The 19,662-nt window shown below is 48.7% G+C and overlaps 1 protein-coding gene across 1 annotated transcript; it reads left to right on the top strand.

Moving 5' to 3' along the window:
• The first annotated feature begins 14,327 nt into the window (after positions 1-14,327).
• On the top strand, positions 14,328-19,261 carry LOC118769536 (tripartite motif-containing protein 16-like). Its single transcript, XM_036516666.1, has 5 exons — positions 14,328-14,432; positions 17,153-17,301; positions 17,684-17,785; positions 18,495-18,646; positions 19,068-19,261. The coding sequence occupies exons 2-5, from the start codon at positions 17,255-17,257 to the stop codon at positions 19,259-19,261; spliced, it is 495 nt and encodes a 164-aa protein (XP_036372559.1). The 5' UTR covers positions 14,328-14,432; positions 17,153-17,254.
• The last annotated feature ends 401 nt before the right edge of the window (positions 19,262-19,662 follow it).

The following is a 19,662-nucleotide window of genomic DNA, read 5'->3' on the forward strand; positions in this document are numbered from 1 at the left end:
CCCGACCAAAACAGCAAACCTTTCAAAATAACAAAAGGCTGGGAAACCGAAACGCCAGATGCGCACTGTGGCAGTTTCCCTGAATAATGCAACGATGCGACGCAAGCAGCCCGGAGGCAGGGAGGTGCTGCACGGAGGTGCAGCCCGGAGGCAGGGAGGTGCATGCGCGGAGGCAGGGAGGTGCATGCCCGGAGGCAGGGAGGTGCAGCCCGGAGGCAGGGAGGTGCATGCGCGGAGGCAGGGAGGTGCATGCGCGGAGGCAGGGAGGTGCATGCGCGGAGGCAGGGAGGTGCAGCCCGGAGGTGCATGCGCGGAGGCAGGGAGGTGCTGCACGGAGGTGCAGCCCGGAGGCAGGGAGGTGCTGCACGGAGGTGCAGCCCGGAGGCAGGGAGGTGCAGCCCGGAGACACACAGTCTTCTGCAGCCCAGTGGGGTTTATTCATGTAAAAGGAAAATCCTTTTCTTAGCCGTTCACCTTTTCTTCTGGCCGTTTCATCTCACGAGATCTTACACCCCATCAGACAACCGCACATTTACTTCAAAAGAACACTGACCTCTTTTAAAGTAAATGTGTGGAATGTGGCAATGGTGTATTTAGATATTTGATGCTCTTAAGAACACCATCGGAGGGGGTCTTTCATGATCCCCCAGAAAAAACGTAATTATGAAAACTCAAATTATGAAAATTGAGAGGAAAACAGCTAAAGCAAAGCACATTGCAACCCATGTTGCTTCTGCAGTACAGAACAGATATGAAAGTAAGTCTGACCTTCAATGTCGCCTATTTCCATCTGGCTGCCACACAGGTCAATACTGAGAATTACCACATGATGGCGTGATTGCACATGGTGTCAAATCTGTAGTGAAGGAGATTGTCATCAGTAGAATGCGGATGTTTGCTATATTCAAAGATTACTGCTTATTGTCGAAGCAGTGAGAATTAAATTAGACATACATCGTGAAATAGATGATTATCTGGTCCGTAACACTTGACTATTTTGATAAGGAGTCAGTTTCTAGAAAAAATATTTATTTTTGGTTTAATGATTAAATGAAACAAGCTGGCTCATTTCATCATGGGGTTTAAAGTTGAAAACTATATGTACTCAAACACAAATCACACTACAACAAATCAATTTGTGGTCATAAACTCACAATTTTCAAAAAAATGCTTTACCTTACAAACAATTCCCTTTTGTATATATGCTTTTGTAAATATACAAACAACACTGTGAGGGTAATTACAGGGCCATTTACAGGCTTTCCAGTAGTCCTTTTTGTGTAGATATTTTGTGAAGCTTAAATGGTTATTTCTGTAAGAAATTCACAACAGCGCAAATGCATGCATTCAACACATCTGAACACTGCTAGTTTACTGCAAAGCCATAGCCTAGCGGGACTGAAACCATTTTATAAACCAGCTGATCTAGGAGCAGATTACCCTAAACCAACACAAGCCTTGCCTGTCGGGAAAAACCCGACAAAAACATGTTCACGGGTCAGTGCTTGGGGAAGTAGTGCTGTGAGAATTTTCTAACAGATTTTCACATGTATACTTGTTGGGTGAAACGCTAACAAGGCTATTAAAAAAAGAACGGTGAAAGTGGGCACACAGGATCTCAGTGTTTGCCTCCTGTGTCTGTGTTGTGGCAGGGAAACTCCCCGATCACTGAGCCACAGGGCGAACCGGATGAGGGCCAGAATCACCACGGGTTCAGGGTACGAGGGGAGACACCACCCGAGCTTTACCTGAGCTCAGACCTCACTGGCTCTTCGCCCTCAAAGTGTTGCCACTCACTGCATGTATGAGTACAGGCCCACATGCATGCCAGCGATGTGTGTATATATGAATATAGGGGGCACATATGCAGACAAACACCTACATATATCAAAATTTACACACATCCGAAATGAGTCAGAGCAGGCAGAGATCATCAGCAGAGATCATCAGCAGAGGTCATCACAAAGCAGAGGTACTGACTGTATGTGAAACAGAACTTCATCCACCAGTAGTAAGACTGCAAAAGCAGATGAGTTTAATATTATTTCTATGAAAGTTTTTTCTCCTGAAGGGGCGCTGCTGGTTCTTGTCACTTTTTCAGGGGACCCATGCTCTCTGGCGATGCGACACTCAGACGGTTGTCATGCAGGAACAGCAGCTGGTTGAGGAATTCTGGGGGGATGTTGGCCCTCTTCCTGAACATGGCCCCCCCCTCGCCCCCGCCCTGCGAGAACAGCCTGGGGGCGTGGCCCGCGGTGGCAGGAGCTGCCAGATAGATGCGGGCCACCCGGGCGAGGAGGGGTAACTGGGCCGCCCTCGCTCTCCACCACAGTAAGGGCTCCTCCCCCAGCTCCGCCCCCGGCTCCGCCCGGAAGATGGCCACCTCGCGCTCCACCTGCTGAATGAGGGAGAAGTGGGAGGCCTGGGGCCGGGAGGTGCACAGACCCCCCAGCAGGAACTCCATGTCAGAGAGGCTTTTCTCCTGGGTGGAGGGACCCGAGGACGGCGCGGTGCGGGACGCCTCCCTGTTGCTCTCAGTGTCATCATCGTCGTCTAGGATGATGGTGGCCTCAGACTGCTTCTGCTGCAGGTCAGAGTCTCCCTTCAGATCCAGCTGAGGACTACCCCTTCCCGTCTGGCCTCCAGGGTCTCGGCTGGCCCCCCCAGCTTGTCTCGTCTTTTTCCTTGACGACTGCGCTTCTCCGAACGAGGGGCTGGGACTCGCCCTCTTAAGCGTCTCCTTCCGCCTCCCGCCCCCGTCCCCCGCCCCAGGCCTCTGCCTCTCTGCCAGCCTAACCGCCTCCTTCTTCAGCCAGCTGAAGGTCTCCACCCGCTCCTCCGCCTCCAGAAACTCAAGGCCCTGGAAGCGGGGATCCAGGGCGCACACCAGATTGAGGGCCCGCTGGACCTCCGGGTCACTGTATCGGCCCGCCAGGCGGTCTCGCACGGCCCGTTTGGCGGCCCGGCGGAAGGCGGAGTCGTCCGGGTGAACGGCAAAATGGCGGGAGAGCAGACTGGTAAGCACAGGCTTGACCAATGAGAGGCGGGGGAAGCGCTCTCCGGCCAGGGTGCTGCAGGCCACGCCCAGGGGCCGCAGCAAGGCGCAAAGCTCCCGCAGCAACGACCAATCAGAGGGCTCCGGGAGGGTGGGCGGGGAAGCTCGAGCGTCAGCGCCACTCCCACAGGCAGGTGTGGCGTTGAGGCTGTCCTCTTGCTCAGGTGCGGCAGGTGTGTTAGTGTGTGAGCTAACCTGCGGCCTCCCAGCCCTCACCCTGCCGCTGGTCCCATCAGCCACCCCCTCCAGCGTCTGAGTGAACACATGCTGGTTGTCACACAGCGTTTGTATTACAGAGTAAAGTGTGTTCCAGAGCAGCCCCCCATCGCTCCAGGATTTCAGCAGAGACTTTGTGGCGGGGTCTGCGAGCAGCTCCCTGAGCCGCGGGGGCAGGGAGGGGGAGGAGGAGCAGGGGAAAGAGGCGTTTTTCTCCGGGAGGGTGATGGTGAGGAGCTGTGCCAGCATAGCTTTGCACCTCCTCAAGGCCCCGGAGACGTCGGGACGCTGCAGGAGCTCCTCTGCGCACTCCCGCAGGACCGTGAACACGCAGGACACGGGCGGCCGCTGGGCAGAAACACCCCGTCCCTCTGCACATGACCGCGGTTTGGAATCTGGCCCGGGAACACGGGAGCTGTGGTGATCTCCGCTGAGGAAGCTTTCAGAGCCCAGATCGCAGCTCTCCTCCCAGCCCGCAGAGTCGTCTGAAGCGGCTGCAGCGTTAGAGTGCAGGGTGCTGATGCCCTCGTCCCCTGTGCCCCGCCTCTTCTCCTGCCCCTCCCACACCCCCCTCTCGCCCCCCAGCAGGAGGAAGCTGGGCTCGGCGATGCCCCACTCCCTGGCCATGGCTCTCACTCTGGCCTCAGCAGCCCTGGCTCTTCCTCCCTCTCCATCGGTCTCCTCCGCTTCCTCTCTCAGTCGCTCTGACGCCAGCGTCAGGGTGTGCTGGGTAAAGTCCTCATCCACAAAGTGCGCAGAGAGGGTGACGTAACAGGCCTCGCTGCGCCAACCGTGGCACCAAACGTCACCGCTGACAGCCACCCGGCAGCGGGCGGGGACCTCCGACAGGCCAGGAGAGGAGAGAGAGAGCGCGTCAGCGGGGAAGGCGCTGCTCGAGTCCGAAACCGAGCCGGACCGACCGCGCGCAGAGTCCGCATTCGCCTCAGGGGAAAGCGTAGCGTCCTCAGACTTCTCGGAGGAATGGTCGGCTGCTGCCCCCAAGGCTTCCTGCAGAAGCCTGCCCCACCTGGCCTTGCCCTGCCGGTAGGTCTCACTCAGCACGGTCTGCACGAGGAACTCCCCGGAGGGAACCTCATAGGAGGGCAGAAGGGTGGACATCAGCTGCCTGAAGCCCTCTCCATCCACAGTTTCTGGAGGAAGCAAGTCCCGGATGAGGAAGTCCGCGATGCCGTTGGTGATCTGGAGCGAGGACACGGGGGGCGGCTTCACCGGTTCCGCCGCGGTGGTGAGGGGCGGGGCCTTGCTCACCACGCTGCTGCTCACGCTCCCGCTGCTCTCCCCGGGGGGAGTGGGCTGCTGGGGTGACCTCTGCGTGACCCTCGGGCTGCCGGAGCTGAAGGTGACGCCCGCGGGGAGCGAGGACGCCTGACTGGCCGAGGCGACGCCGGACTCCATCAGCTGGTTGAACTCTTGCCGGTGCTTGTAGATGAGGTGCTGGCGCAGGTTGGTGGTGTTCCCGCTGTAGGCCAGACGCCCCCCGCACAGCTTGCAGATGATCTTGGTCTTGTCCAAGAACTGACCGAAGCGGTTGGACTCGAACCCGAAGAAGGTCCAGTAGCGGCTCTGGGCTCGGCTCAGGCTCACCAGGCTCTCGGCGCCCTTCACGAAGTTGAACTTGAGGGCGACCCGGCTGGGGGTGACGGAGGAGTCCGGGTGCTGCTGGGGGGGGGCCGGGTTCACCCCTGAGGCCGTGGAGGACACGGGCGGGGTCACCTGGCCCTGAGGAGAGCGCCTGTCACCCTGAGGGGCCTTGCTGTGCACCTCGCTGATCAGGATCGGGGTGCCCCCAGGCTGGGGCTCGCTGGGGGAGCCCCCGGAGTCGTCCTTGCCGTCAGCCGCGGCCGGCTGGCTGCCCTCGCTCACCGAAACCACCTGTATGTCCTGGAAGAGCTTCATCAGGATTTCCTTCTCCCCGTACTCAAACTTGATGTGGTCACCTGCAACAGAGCAAAAGCGGTCATAGTGAGCAAACAGCCCATAATGCAAATCAATCCGGCCTGCCTTAAGGCCTCTCTCTCCTCTCTGGAGAGAGATAAAGCCTTGCAGAATCGCTTTGGTAGGATAACCGCGGGGTTCACACAGCTACCATCCCAAGACTGTTTTGGGTATCTCCTTGTTATGGGCACTTACATTACAGTAACATGCTTTATCCTTAGAACAACTTCAGAAGAAAATCAGCCAACATTACACACATTCATCACATACACTGTTCTCAGTCCTTCCTGTTACCATGTTACTGTTTATGCGAAAGTTCATTAACAGAAGTGGAAGCTGACCCTGCGTGTGCAGGTGTAGGAAAGCTTTCCTGTGACTTCTGCCCGTTTGCCTTAAGAGTCCTGCGCTCACTGAAGTCCTACAAACAGGGGGCAGAGCCAGAGTGTGTGAAAGTCTTCGCTTTCAGTACTGAGGGCATTCTGTGCTGCCCCAGATGCAAATGCATCTACTAAATGCCACAACTGGCCAAACATCCAAAAAATATAAGCAGCAAAAGCCATCATCATCATCATAATACTAAAAAAGCAAATCATCACAGACACATCTTGCTCGTCTCCATCATTTCAAAGAACTGAAAATGTGGTTCCCTCTGACCCCCGACCCCTGACCCCCGCCCCCTGACCTCCGACCCCTGCCCCCTGACCTCCGACCCCTGACCCCCGACCCCCGCTCCCGCACTCACCCAGCTGCAGCCCCAGCATGGTGGCGTACTCTCGCCCGATCCACACCCGCAGCTCGGTGCCGGCTGGGATGGGCCTGCACACGCGGTAGTAGATTCGACCGCGGTACTGGAACACGGTCAGGTTCTGCTCCTCCTCCGAGGAGGCGCATGACACGTACCTGTATGGAGACAGGGAGGTGCGGTCAGAGACTAACGCTCTCTGGCTGTGTGCGGTCAGAGACTAACGCTCTCTGGCTGTGTGCGGTCAGAGACTCTAATGCTCTCTGGCTGTGTTGTGGGTGGACAGTGAAAACAGGCTGAACCCCCCCGACACTGACATTACGACAAACCTGCATGCTGACAGTACCGCAAAGCTGTACATATCCTCCAACATGTGCAAAACCACATCCATGCAACACTGTGTTTTTGCGTTTTTGTATTTTAGGCTCTTTTACTGGGACTCCACTAAATTTCAGGTAATGTCGGACACCTGAGGCAGACAGTGGCACATTGTACACACCTTTAGCAAAACACCAGAGAGCACCCCCAGGCTTCCTGAATCACGCAGCGGCTTGCCTAACCCTAACCCTGAATCACGCAGTGGCTTGCCTAACCCAAACCCTGAATCACGCAGTGGCTTGCCTAACCCAAACCCTGAATCACGCAGTGGCTTGCCTAACCCTAACCCTGAATCACGCAGTGGCTTGCCTAACCCAAACCCTGAATCACAAAGCCTCAGAGGAGAAGGGAGAGGAGAAGGGAGAGGACGGCCCCAACATGCTTTGGCTACAAAACTATTATGCTGACAGATTTTTTATTATTTTTTATTTTTCCAAGATGTGAAAGATAAACCCTGTCTTTCACTCTGTTCATAGTAAAAGTGAGTGGGGGGCCAAGTACCTTTTATGCAGAATTTTCAGAGTTTTATGTAACAATTACTCAGAGGATCCACAGAAACAGAGGCCTGAAGAGAAACTGGTTTTGGACATTTGGCTCTGCAGTCATTTATTGATTACAGCCCTGGATTCAGAATCCAAAGCTCACAGGCTTTGAGCGCAGAGCTCCACCTCCAGCACTACACTATAAAACACATCTGAAAATCAGGCTGCAGCAATCAACTGAGCAATAAACATAACTATAACACACACAACATTCTCACCTCATCCAGTTGGATTTAGATTCATCGGAAGCATCCACATAGGAAAAGAAACTCTTATCTTTCACCTGGGGACAAAGAGGAGAGAACTGAGCTGTCATCTCTGTGTGCACGCTGCTGAGGTATTCACTGCAGTGCATTGTGGGTCGTTCCGGTCCTCCGGTGTGGGTGTGGTACTCACCGCCCAGGAGTACCTGGTGCAGGCCTGCGGGGTCAGGAGCCTCTCTCCTTCATACGGGCCGAAGATCCAGCCCTGAGGCAGCAGAGTCTGTGCAAACACGCCCAGCTCCCCCGCGGGGTCCTGCGAGTGCTCCACCAGCACCAGGCACTGCGGCAGACTGCACACCGCCCGGGAGGCCCCGTCCACCTGCCCTGCCCCCTCCGACACCGCGCTGTCTCTCACAAAGTGCGGGGGGCCGTGGGCGGGGCAGGAGTCACTGAAATACAGCCGGCACTGCTCACAGACTGAGAGAGAGAGAGGGAGAGACAGAGGGTAGGAGTTAGAGGGCCTTGGAGTGGTGATATAGTGATGCAGCAGGGGTTAGAGTGCTGGGCCTGAGGGCAGTTAGCATTCTGCACTCTGGAACTGAAATCCTCACACCTGAGGGCCCACCCTGAGGTGACTGCTACACCACTCCCAGCTGCTCCGATACTTACCCTGCAAAACTGCAATCAGCCCTGAACAGAAGCATCCTGCTTTGCTGAGAGACACTGAGTGACAGAGTGAGACTGCAGACAGACACCACCATGCTTTCACCAGCCAACAGCCCCATTCCTACCGCACGGCATGATGGGATACTCACACAGACGCTTGTCCTCCACAGCTTGCATCTTCCCTTCTAAGAAACATAAGAGATGGACCAATCAGACACAGCCTTCAGCAGCAACCTGAAATTCCCACAGCACTGCAGAGACTTGCAGGTGTCAGAATTACAGCCTCCACTGCAACTGGCTGGTTGCCAAGATGAGAGAATCTTTTTACCTTTTCCAGTGAATGACTCAGTCTAAATACTTTACTGATATAAGGGACCAATCAGGTTAAACTCTAAATACTCTACTGATATAACGGACCAATCAGGTTAAACTCTAAATACTTTACTGATATTACGGACCAATCAGGTTAAACTTCAAGTTAAGCTCTTCGTTCAGACCCAGAGAGCACAGATTGATTGATATTAGAAATGTTAAAGTACATTTCAGATTAAAACTATAGATCACTCCTTGCAGACTTTTAGAAATGCAAAATAACTTGCTAGGATTTGAATTGTAGCTAGAGACTGGGATGCTTGAAAGTCAAACAGTGATGGATATTCACTCTAGATTACAGGCAAATAAAGGGTTAATATGGGCTGGATGACCCATTCGTACCTTTACCATTTAATGTTTTTACTCTGCTGTAGACTGACCCCCCCCCCTACCTCCCCCCATCCCCTTCCCAAGAAAATAAAGGGACGGAAAAAATATATAATGTATTTATTATGTTATATTTATTTAGGTTGGTTGGTATGCATTTAAGGCTTAAACAATCAATCAATAAGGTAAATGTGCTTTGAATCATATATCTTGCTTTATTTCAGTGAGGATTAGACTTCAACTTAGTCTCTGTTCGCAACAATGTAATTAGGGAAATTCAAAAAAGAAAAACAAAAAAATAAAGTACAATATAAACAGCTAATAATCAACAAAGTAAGCATGCTTCATCAATCAGATCGTGGTTAAATGAGAATTTTACAGTTGCTATCTGTTCAAATTTTGATATCTGTTCAAACAGTGCCAGCTGTCTGCATTTATTAGGCATTTGATTCTCAAGTTAAAGCCCACTGTCGGGTCTTCTTGTTGGCAAAGTCATGTATAAGATCGTTGAAGTCCAACTTTTTTTTGCTAACTGGCTTTCAACTGAGAGGAGTGCCAGGCTGTCTTTCCTGGGATATTGTTGATCTTAAGCAGTTTTTCCACAAATCTCAATTTGCTAAAAGCCCGTTCACCTCCAGCAACTGTTACAGGTAATGTACAAAAAATTCTCAAGGCAGTGCACACCTCTCCAAAAATACTCTTTAGCTGCATGCTGTAGATGGCATTGAGAATTCAAGTGTGGGAAGACCAAGTGGAAACGCTGCACAATACCAGTAGTCTTGGCATATGTTCCAAGACCCCCAGCAGATGCCTGAAACCGCGGGTAGTACCGAACCCTATATATACACACACTCTTATATACCTGCGATAAGTTTAACTTATAAATTAGTAAAACAAAAAAAGGAGGTTAACAACAACAACTAACAATAAAATAGAGCAACTGAACACAAGCACTGCGATCCCGCGGCAGTCGATCAGATAACGGAGACGGCGCCGCGCACGCAGCGTGGACGCGCTGGACAAAGAGGATTGACGCCCCGGGCGGGACGGCGCGACATCTCATCACGCCGCTCAGGACGGCGCGCAATTCAAAACTTACTCTTTATTTCCGGAATTTTCCATTTCATATTTTCGGACGGCGGGTAACTGAAACCGCGGATAAGGAGGGACCACCGCAAGATTTCATTTTGAAACTCTAATGTTAAATCCTCTGTGTGCGTTTTACAGGTTAGCTGCTGGGCTGAGGCTAACTTCGCTGGGTTATGATCACAAAAACACTGTTACATTAACTATTAATAAAATGCATACTAGCTGCACTGAATCAAATCCTGCTTCTTTATCAGCTTCTGCTTGTCATGAGTGACTGCTAACTAGCGAATAGCTTGTTAGCAAGCTATATTACATTACCGCAACATACTTACTATTTGGCACTTAAGGCTCACCTGTTTTCTGAAAGAAACTCGTCCGCAGTTGCCTGCACTCTTTAAGCTTTCTCTCTCGCTCTCTGCGCTGCTTGCGCTTTTGAAATACTGATTTTGATCTTGATTTCATTTTGGTTACAGAATTGGCCAAAGCCACTGACTGCTCTCTTTAGCCACGTTATTTAGCCTACACGACAGAGATTTGCGCACCGGTGGATCAAACCACTTTTGCTTTTGAGGTGGGGGGGGGGGGGGGGGGGGGGGGGGGTAGCGTGGGGGCAGGAAGCAGGCAGATAAGCAGATAAAGGAAACAGCAGGCAGATAAGCAGAACTTGTCATGGCAATTATAATTTATTTCTGCAATAACAGAAAGTATCAAAATTAGAAACCAAAATTAATTTATTTTCCGAGGCTTTTGGAGCACCCCCCCCCCCCCCCCCCCCATCTAGGCAGGGCCCTGGTTAGTCAGGTCCACCATTACCCGCGGTCCGACGCCCTGTCTACAAGGCAGCTTTGGAGACAGCGTGCATGCGCTTCAGAATAAGGCCTGACTGCATTAACTCAAAAACGCATAAATGACGGTCAATAAAGCTGACAAGCTGATTATTTGTATTGGTCTTTACATTTCAGCACCCTGGCGCTAGAAGCCTAGCAATTACCCCATTTCACCGACATCTAAGAAGTCAGAGTTAATTGTCAATTAAATCAAATAAAGAAAATATAATAAAAGTCCAGCTGCAATAAAAATCATGACTGGTGGGAATGTGTCGAATATTTTCCTTTGTAAAAGGGTGCGGTAGAGGGGAAATGGCGATTGTGTGTGTACGTCCGGCGACACCCCCTCCTTCGTCACATTGCTGCTAATCCCTCTTTTAAGATGCTGTAGCCAGCGAGTTCCCTGTCCTGCTTATCGAAGTTACACCGCTGATTCTGTACACAAAGCTACCAGTAACGGCCCTCCGTTGTTTTATAATAGCAGACTAGGGTGTGAATGTTAAATGTTGGATTTCGGAGGTTTAACGTGCGACTTACGGATTGTGTTTAAAGGTGGAGTTTCCCTGCTGCTCCTGGAAAACCCAAACTGATAGCTGCCGATTTGTAAACAACGAGGTGTAGGCTACTATGAATACAATCGGATCCGCACTTGTTTCCTCGTTTTAACCAACCGCCTGCGCTAACGGGCTATTTTCCACTGGGTAACTGCACCACTGAACTGCTAAGATGACATTTCTTTTCCCGGAGCACTCGACAATCGCTTTGCTTTGCAATCAATTGCATTACATTGCCATCGGAGTTCCGACCTTCCCGATTGGATATATCGATTGGAACTCGAAAGCTGACTGACGCCTCTTCCGGCAAATAGATTGTCTAAACACTGCAGGGGCCAATCATGAGCGGCTGCGTCCTCTTTTCCCGGGAATGGAAGCGCGTCTGCTAGAAGGCGGGTCCTACTACGTGATTGGCAGGAGAATGTACTCATAGCGGTAGTAGGTTGTTTGCGCTACTTGGAGTACGGAATAACTCATTATTAATATATTAGAGAAGTCACAGCTAATCCAGGTGTGTGTTCCGTGTTTCAGATATTCGTGAGCTCTTAGTAACAAAGCGTAGGAGGGTTAGATTACCGCGCTGATGTCGTTATGTTGTTACTGGTTGGATGCCCCGCTGTGGTCCTGCGGGCGTAGCGGCTGAATTACAGACATCTGTTTGGGGAAAGCGGAAATGAAAGGGGATTGTACCAAATATTTAAGCTTCACTACAGCACATTTCTGCCTGAGTGAAATGACCTGAAATTATCTGCCACCCTGGACACAGGACTACAATAAAAATAATAATGATGCCAAATTCAAAAATACCTTACAGTGAAATACATAAAAATGGAATACTTTGTGTTGTAAGACAGCCGGGGAGCTGAGATGCAGGCTGAGGGGGTGCTATGGCTGTTCTTAGAAGTGCTTTGCACCCCCCGGTGGCTCTTCATACCCCCATGTCTACATAATATTTGACTTTTTGTGCCCCCGCCTGTATTTTCTCCTGGAGCCTGGTGCATCTGTTGAAACCGATTTCATACGTTGGCTAAAACCTATTTTGAGTTAAAAATGGGTGGGTGCCATGCTGCTTAAGGAGAAGAGCCTTGTGCAGCAGGCTAAGCCAGTGCTCTGTGCCAACGGCAGCAAAATGTCAACAAGATATGCGTTTAATACAGATGTGTGCATGCACTTATGCATATGGTATCAATATACCCGCATACCCCCAGGTATATAATCATGTATACACACATGTGTATGCTGTAAAGCAGTGGGTGTCATTTGTGTTGAAGTTGCTCCTAATGGGTTGTGTTTATTTCCATCTGAAGAATCATCTTTCTATTTATGTCAAACATTTTATTTGCCTGTTTGCTCAACAGAATGACTCTGCTTGTAGCAGTCAAACCTGTTTGATTGCTCTGCTCAGGGTCCTGCATTGAGCATCAGTCTGATCACTTCCGGCTTCTGCAGGGGAAAAAAACCTGAAAGAAAAAACAGGGAAAACCCCTGTATTTCATGCCAGGGTCTGAAAATCCCTCTTTGGACACTCACTGTGACTTTCACTTCAGACAGGGTCTTTCTTACTTTCCTTCTTGACCTCAAGGGCAGCCATCTCAGCCTCACTTTGGATTTAAACATGAATAGATACAAATTCTGTTCGGCCACAGGCATTGAGGTTTTCATGCTATAGTGGGAGATGTGGTTCTGTGTGGCAGAGACACAGTCAGGTGTGACTGTCCCAAACAGAGCAGTTCCTTTCCCCGTGTGACTGTCCTAAACAGAGCAGTTCCTTTCCCCCTGTGACTGTCCCAAACAGTGCAGTTCCTTTCCCCCTGTGACTGTCCCAAACAGAGCAGTTCCTTTCCCCCTGTGCCATCAGAGCAGAAACTGTGCAGACCTCAGGCCTCTCTCTGTCACACAGCATTTCCTCCCTCTCTGACTGCAGCAGCTTCACACAGTGCTTCTGGTAAGAGCAGCATCCCATTCAGCCAGGAGGGGTCATGTCACAACCTTCTCAGTGTAGTGTTTTGGGTTCTAAAAAAAACCTGAATATATGAAAATATGAAATGTGTAAAACAGACTTCTGAGTATAAGAAGTGTTGGCATGCCTTCGTATCGCAGCTGTTTGACCACATACCTGAAGTAATTTTTAATGATGTGATGAGTCATCTCCAAGGCGTGTCTGTGAGTGAGAAGGGAGAGTAACCTGGGAAAGTCCCTGCAGCTCGGTCCAGGCTAATGGAGCAGAGCAGGACACTAAACTCTCAATACTCAGAGATCTTTCACAGAAGAGTGATTGTAATATTCCAATATGAACGTTACTTATGTTTGAGATTTTACACAAACCTGTTTCCATGTGTTATATCACTGCTGATTTGTGATAATTTCTTTCTTTCTTTCTTTCTTTGTGAGGTTTTTTAAAGAAAGTATAAATGAATATGGGGAAATGCTTAGTTATTACGTTAGGGACTCATGTGCAACCCTAACAGTCTTGCAGTATTATAAAACTTAAAGAAATAAAAAATCTAAAATGCCAAATCACATGCTTAATTGCATGCAATAACTTGCATTACACGATATTGTTTGCAACCACACGTTATTTTCAATGAAGACCCTATTTGAACAAGAAAAATGTTGCAATATTTGTATTCAAGCTTTCATATTCGTATCTAGAACGACTGTTCATCCGGTTTCTATTCTTTGACTGGGTGGTCATGCGGTGTACTGGCGACCGCAGCCCGGACAAAGGCGCTGTACAAATGTACAAGAGGACTGCCGTGCCAAAAGTAAGTTCAAGGATTATTTCAACTATAAACGTTACTTTCGCTGTTCGTATAATACTTCGGATTCTACTGTTGACTTTAGTATTCTCACCTCCTAAGTTGCTGAGATGGTGCATATTTTTCTGAAGTTTTATTGCGTAAAAATGTTTTGTCATAAACATGGTACAGTTCATATAAAAAGGGGGTAGGGGGTGGTGTATGATCTCTGTCCACGACTGCGGATCGTACCAGCACTGTTCGGATAGCTATGTGAAACTTTTTTCTTTACTTTTACTAAGATTTCTAAAAATTATCGTCTATAACAGTCTATAACTATCTGAACATGACTTTCACACAATTATAAAAACGTACAGAAAAAAACAACGCACTAAAATTGTTAGTTGAGCTGGCTCATCCTAATATTGAATTCTTAATATTAGGATACTCTGAACACTGGAAAAAGAAACTCCTTTTAAAGTGAAATATGCTGCTGATAACCAAATATAAAGCGAGATTAAGACCGCGCCTGGATCAGATTTCGACCAAAATATTTACCTAACACAATGCCCACTTATGATGATTAGCCTGTTAGGGCATGTGTTATTGTGTAACATGTCCTGAAGGCTGGTGAAAGCGAAAGACGTTCGGTGGCGGTAAGCGATGTATTCGAGTAGAGATGATATGAACTAGACTGTGTGGTTAAAATACAAAATAAGCAGATTAAAACAAGCGATTTCTTCATGCCAGGACGTGCGGCATCACTCGTAAATTCGGCTTTCAAGCCACCCATCTCCTAGCTTTTTCATCCATTCCAAGGAACTACATACAGTAGAATGTAGTCTGCAAAAACATGGCGCATCACATAGTCGATACAGCGAAGCAAATGGGACAACCATATTTGTTCTAGCCAAACTTTGTTTTAATTAACTACATTTTATGTCGGCCTGGTCCACATTTGATGTTACGACGGACTTGCAAAAGAATGACATAATGTACCATGTGCACATGCAACCAGTACTCCGGGTATTATTCACACTTAAACATGTATTTATATTTAGAAGTAACTTTCATGTATCGCCAGATCGGGTTTTGCTTTAATATCCCTATTCACTTGTAATGGAAGTATTCCGAATAGTATCCCGGTAAGCATTTCTGGACGATAGCGTAAATCTTGGCACAAGTTAACTGTACGTATTGTTGTGTACTGGCTGTGAAATAATGGCACCACTCCAGCTGCTTAGCTGTTCTCCAGAACAGCTTCAACTCATTATATTGATGAGTACCATACAGAGCAAAACGCGAGGAAAGTTTACGTGCCTCGCCAGCGGTTTGTATTCTCCATATAAGACACCCTAGAACACAGGCAGTCTGCGGATAAAAGTGTGATTTATGAATTGGGACAGAATGGCATTTCTGTAGCAGTGCAATGAACGAAATAATAATAATAATAATTTTAAAAATCCGCGCGCAAATCAATGAATGAAATGTGCGCAACGATGGCGGCCACTCATCCAGAACAGGATCATGTCACCTGACGCGCGCCTGCGCCACGCGTGATGCAAATAGTAATTTTATGCTAGCGTCTGCCATGGCGAGTATGGCGTGGTCGTTGGATATTTTGGTGATTCATTTGTTTAATTTGTTTGCTCATCTCTTTGTCAAACGCATGGCCTCATATTGGGTTCTGCTCCTCATGCGCGAAATCTGAACGCGTTGAGTACAGGTGCGCGCAGCTCCACTTGCAGATAGATACAATCACCGCCACAGTCACTAGAAACTGAATCCGAATTCACTATGTTCATATGTTTGAAGTGCATTCACTACTTATTAATACCAATGATCGTACAGGAACAAAAATGATATAAGTGGGACAATATGCAATAAGCAATATGCAGCGGATAATGTATCTGCTTTGGCACTGTGTACCTCATTACAACCGGCAAAACCTCCGGGTGGCTGATGTTTGCTCACAATGGCCACGCACAAAGCCAGTCCCAAACACACTGCCTCCACAGCTGAAGCTCTGAGAAGCATTTTTGCAAGTTATGGTTTTGCACAGGGGGATAGCTTCAAATGACCCACAACCTGTGTCAAGAGAGTTTGAAACCTTCTTATACACGAGGGGAGTAAAACACCTGGAGGTTCAGGCTCCATTGGGTTAACAGAAGAACTTGTGTAAACAGCAGTCACTGGAGAAGCAAAAGGACAGAGAGTGCAGGGCAGCAGTGTGGGGCAGTAAGGAGCAGCAGTGTGGGGCAGTAAGGAGCAGGGCAGCAGTGTGGGGCAGTAAGGAGCAGGGCAGCAGTGTGGGGCAGAAAGGAGCAGCAGTGTGGGGCAGTAAGGAGCAGGGCAGCAGTGTGGGGCAGTAAGGAGCAGGGCAGCAGAGTGGGGCAGTAAGGAGCAGCAGTGTGGGGCAGTAAGGAGCGGCAGTGTGGGGCAGTAAGGAGCAGGGCAGCAGTGTGGGGCAGTAAGGAGCAGGGCAGCAGTGTGGGGCAGAAAGGAGCAGCAGTGTGGGGCAGTAAGGAGCGGCAGTGTGGGGCAGTAAGGAGCAGGGCAGCAGTGTGGGGCAGTAAGGAGCAGGGCAGCAGTGTGGGGCAGTAAGGAGCAGGGCAGCAGTGTGGGGCAGTAAGGAGCGGCAGTGTGGGGCAGTAAGGAGCAGGCTGGTAACCAAAAGGTTGCTGGTTTCATTCCCTGTTGGGACACTGCTGCTTTAACCTTTGTGCAAGGTACTTAGCCCACAATTGCCTCTGTAAATATCCAGCTGTATAAATGAATAACGTTACCTATGTATGTCACTCTGGATAACAGTGTCTGCTAAATGACAATAATGTTCATATAAAAGCCTCTTATAAAATGACAAGTGCAGCTGTGTGCATTTGAACATAGCCAGAGGGTGCTGGCGAAACATTTCCGGCAGGGAGGGACTGACAGCTGGAAGGTGGTGAGGTACTGTAACACACCATGGAAATGTGGAGGGAGCATTACAAGCTGCAAGCGTAAGTGCAGAATGCGTGTCAGGGAGTGATGTTGCAGACACTTTACCAGAGACTGTGCCAGGTATGAACCTAAGGCACAGGACAGATACCAGCGGTGGCACGAGGACCAGCCTATGAGGAAATTCCCTCCAAAATTATCACCAGACCTGATCACCTAAGGAGGGCACTTAGACTTGTAATTGTTACTTACTTAAAAATAAGTTACACTGGAAAACAATAAGATGATGTAACAGGTTGAAACAAAAAGAGAAAATACCAACATGTATAGGAATGTTGTGTAATGAGACTAAAGAAAAAATATAACTTAGGTTAAGGATCTCAAAATGTTGTAATATAAAAAGCTTAGGCATGATGTAATCCGCCCTGACTACAAAAGATTAGCTTCCTTCTTCACCCCCAATTTGTGCAGAGTAGAGGTGATATTGAAGAAAGCTCATTCATTGAACGTTTATGCTTACCTTTTGGAGTCATTTTGTTTCTGAACCCAGTGTCCATCAGGATACAAGACACCTACATCTGCATGTGATCTATAGACTCCAGCCAGAGTCCACCTTCATATACATCCAGCCCCTTGGAGAAAAGAAAAAGCCATGGAGAAACCACCCAACCCCAGGGAAGGCTTTACCTGTGATCCACGGTCAGTTCATTGTGTTCTATTTCTGTTTTCTTTTCATTCTAAACTAACTTTCCGCCCTGTTACATAACCTTATATTGCATTCATTTAGCAGACACTCTTATCCAGAGCGACTCCCAGCACAGCACACTTCCTGTGCATCAAGAATGCAACAAATGACAAATAACTCATGTAGAGCATGATATTCACACAGAGTTCTTTTGTGCTGTGAGTTAGAGCTGCAGTAAGAGGATGAGGTTAACTGGAAGCTGTGTCTCTGTGCTGTGAGTTAGAGCTGCAGTAGGAGGATGAGGCTAACTGGAAGCTGTGTCTCTGTGCTGTGAGTGTTAGCCGCAGTAAGAGGATGAGGTTAACTGGAAGCTGTGTCTCCATGTGCTGTTCACAGGGGAGCAGCGTCACCAGCACCCAGCTGTCAGTCTGTGAAGAGTGACTGGTCAATGGATCAACCAATTGTTTTCAAAGGAGGATGTCCTTCCCAAGATATTACGTTTGTTTCTTCATTTAAAGGGGGGGAGGGGGCATCATTAATGTAACTGACTAACTGCTTTTGGTGTTGTTGCATTAATAACAGGCTTCATTTGCATATGTAGGTTTCTACAAAAATAAGTGTCTGATCAAAGTGTCACGACTCAGGCAGGGACTCAAGGCGCAGACAGGGTGACAGGATGCACAAAGATGTTTAACAACTCCAAAACGGTATCCATAAAACGAAGTCAAAACAGGCGAAGTCAAAACCAGGAAAGCACAGCGAACAATACCAAAAAACAGATCCAAAAACACAGTCGAGAGAAACAGGCAAGATCGGCAAAACAGGCTGGCAGGTAGAACGGGGGGGGAAACAGCTTGTAGTGACACAGATGAGCTGAGACGAACTAGCGACAATACAAGAAACAAGCAGGGAAGATATAGGGCGAGGCTAATGAGGAGATGGGATGCAGGTGTGCAGGCAGGCGGGTGGAGCTGGTCAGGTAATCAGGTGGGTGGAGATAGGGCGGAGAGCAGGACAGGGCTGGAACACAGGGAAAAACAGTAAACAAGAGCACATGGACAGGGAAAACTAAAACAAACCAGCTAAGAAGCCGCCGTACTGACACAAAGATAGATTTGGTTAAAGTTTCCCATCTGAAACTTGTCACTGCTCAATCCTTCTGTGTCCCTGGTCAGTTCTCTTATTTCTAACATTATTTCTGCGCTAGCCCTGCCTGTGACTTATGCATTGGGAAGAGGCGCAAAGCTATGAAGTACTGTCAGACCTGCACTGCCTCCTACTGCGAGACGCACGTCAGACAGCACTACACGGTGGCAGCGCTGCAGAGACACACTCTGGTGGAGGCCGATGGAGACCAAGGTGGAATTGCAGGCTTACATTCTCAAGCATTTCAATTTTTCATTTCAGCTCACAGAAATATACATTTAAAATGGTTTAAAAATCTCTCAAAAGCATGCATGCAATGTTATTGAGTTTATTCTATTTCGAAAACATGCAGTTTTCTTACCTCTGTAAACCAAGTGTTTAATATACATGTAACGAGTATGCTTATATGTTTTGTTTCTCCCCCATTAACCCATGTTGCTGTTCCTGCGAGGTACTATCATGTTTTCGTTGATATGGCAGTATCCTCAGATTATACCCATCTTTAAGTAGTAAAGAGGCAGCTGTTTCCTGGCAGTATCCAATTATGATACCAACAATATTCAGAAATTCATACTTCTGTCTTTGTATTGGTGTCAGATCCGTATCCCAAAACTCTCCCCCCCATCTCTCTCAGCCTCCCCTCCTCCAGGGGAGATCCAGTTCCTCGCAGTGAGATCGGACTCGGTGTCGCTGAGCTGGGGGGCTCCGGAGGGGATGGACAGTCAGACTCTCAGCTATGAAGTGACCTGGGTCAGTGGCACAGAGCGGCGCTGCCTCAGAGTGAAAGGCGTGACTCACATGGACATACTCTTTCCCTGGTCTGAGTGACTGTACCTGTTCGGTGTGGCTACAGTCAGAGAAAATGGCAGTCAAAGCAAGTGTGTTTCAGCACCTGTGTGCACAGGTGAGACAGCATGCTTTCCATAAAATCTCTATCATGTGTCTGACATCTCTGTGCCAATGAGCAGACTTATTATCCTTCTCTGAACAGATAAACAACTGTAAAATTTATTTTTTTTTTCACGCAAATTAAGGAAATGTAATAAAAAGTAGTCATGTTTATATACTACAGACTCATAAACGGTAAAAGTATATTTTTGATGTCCTGCTTCCATCTCTTGTGCATCATTAATAAATCTTTGTCTTTATCACAGAAATCACTGCTCCAGTGGAACTGGCAGTGGAGTCAGTGGATACATCATCATTGACTCTGAGCTGGAGAGAGCCGC

Source organism: Megalops cyprinoides, chromosome 22 (genome assembly GCF_013368585.1).
Source record: "Megalops cyprinoides isolate fMegCyp1 chromosome 22, fMegCyp1.pri, whole genome shotgun sequence".
Classification (NCBI taxonomy): Eukaryota; Metazoa; Chordata; class Actinopteri; order Elopiformes; family Megalopidae; genus Megalops; species Megalops cyprinoides.

Excerpts from the sequence above, each read along its gene's own strand:
- LOC118769536 (XM_036516666.1), top strand. The coding sequence starts at position 17,255 with ATGGAGAAACCACCCAACCCCAGGGAAGGCTTTACCTGTGATCCACG. Across the intron at positions 17,302-17,683 it reads GGCTTTACCTGTGATCCACG|GGGAGCAGCGTCACCAGCAC; the intron begins GTCAGTTCATTG and ends TGCTGTTCACAG. Across the intron at positions 17,786-18,494 it reads TGTCCTTCCCAAGATATTAC|CCCTGCCTGTGACTTATGCA; the intron begins GTTTGTTTCTTC and ends TTTCTGCGCTAG.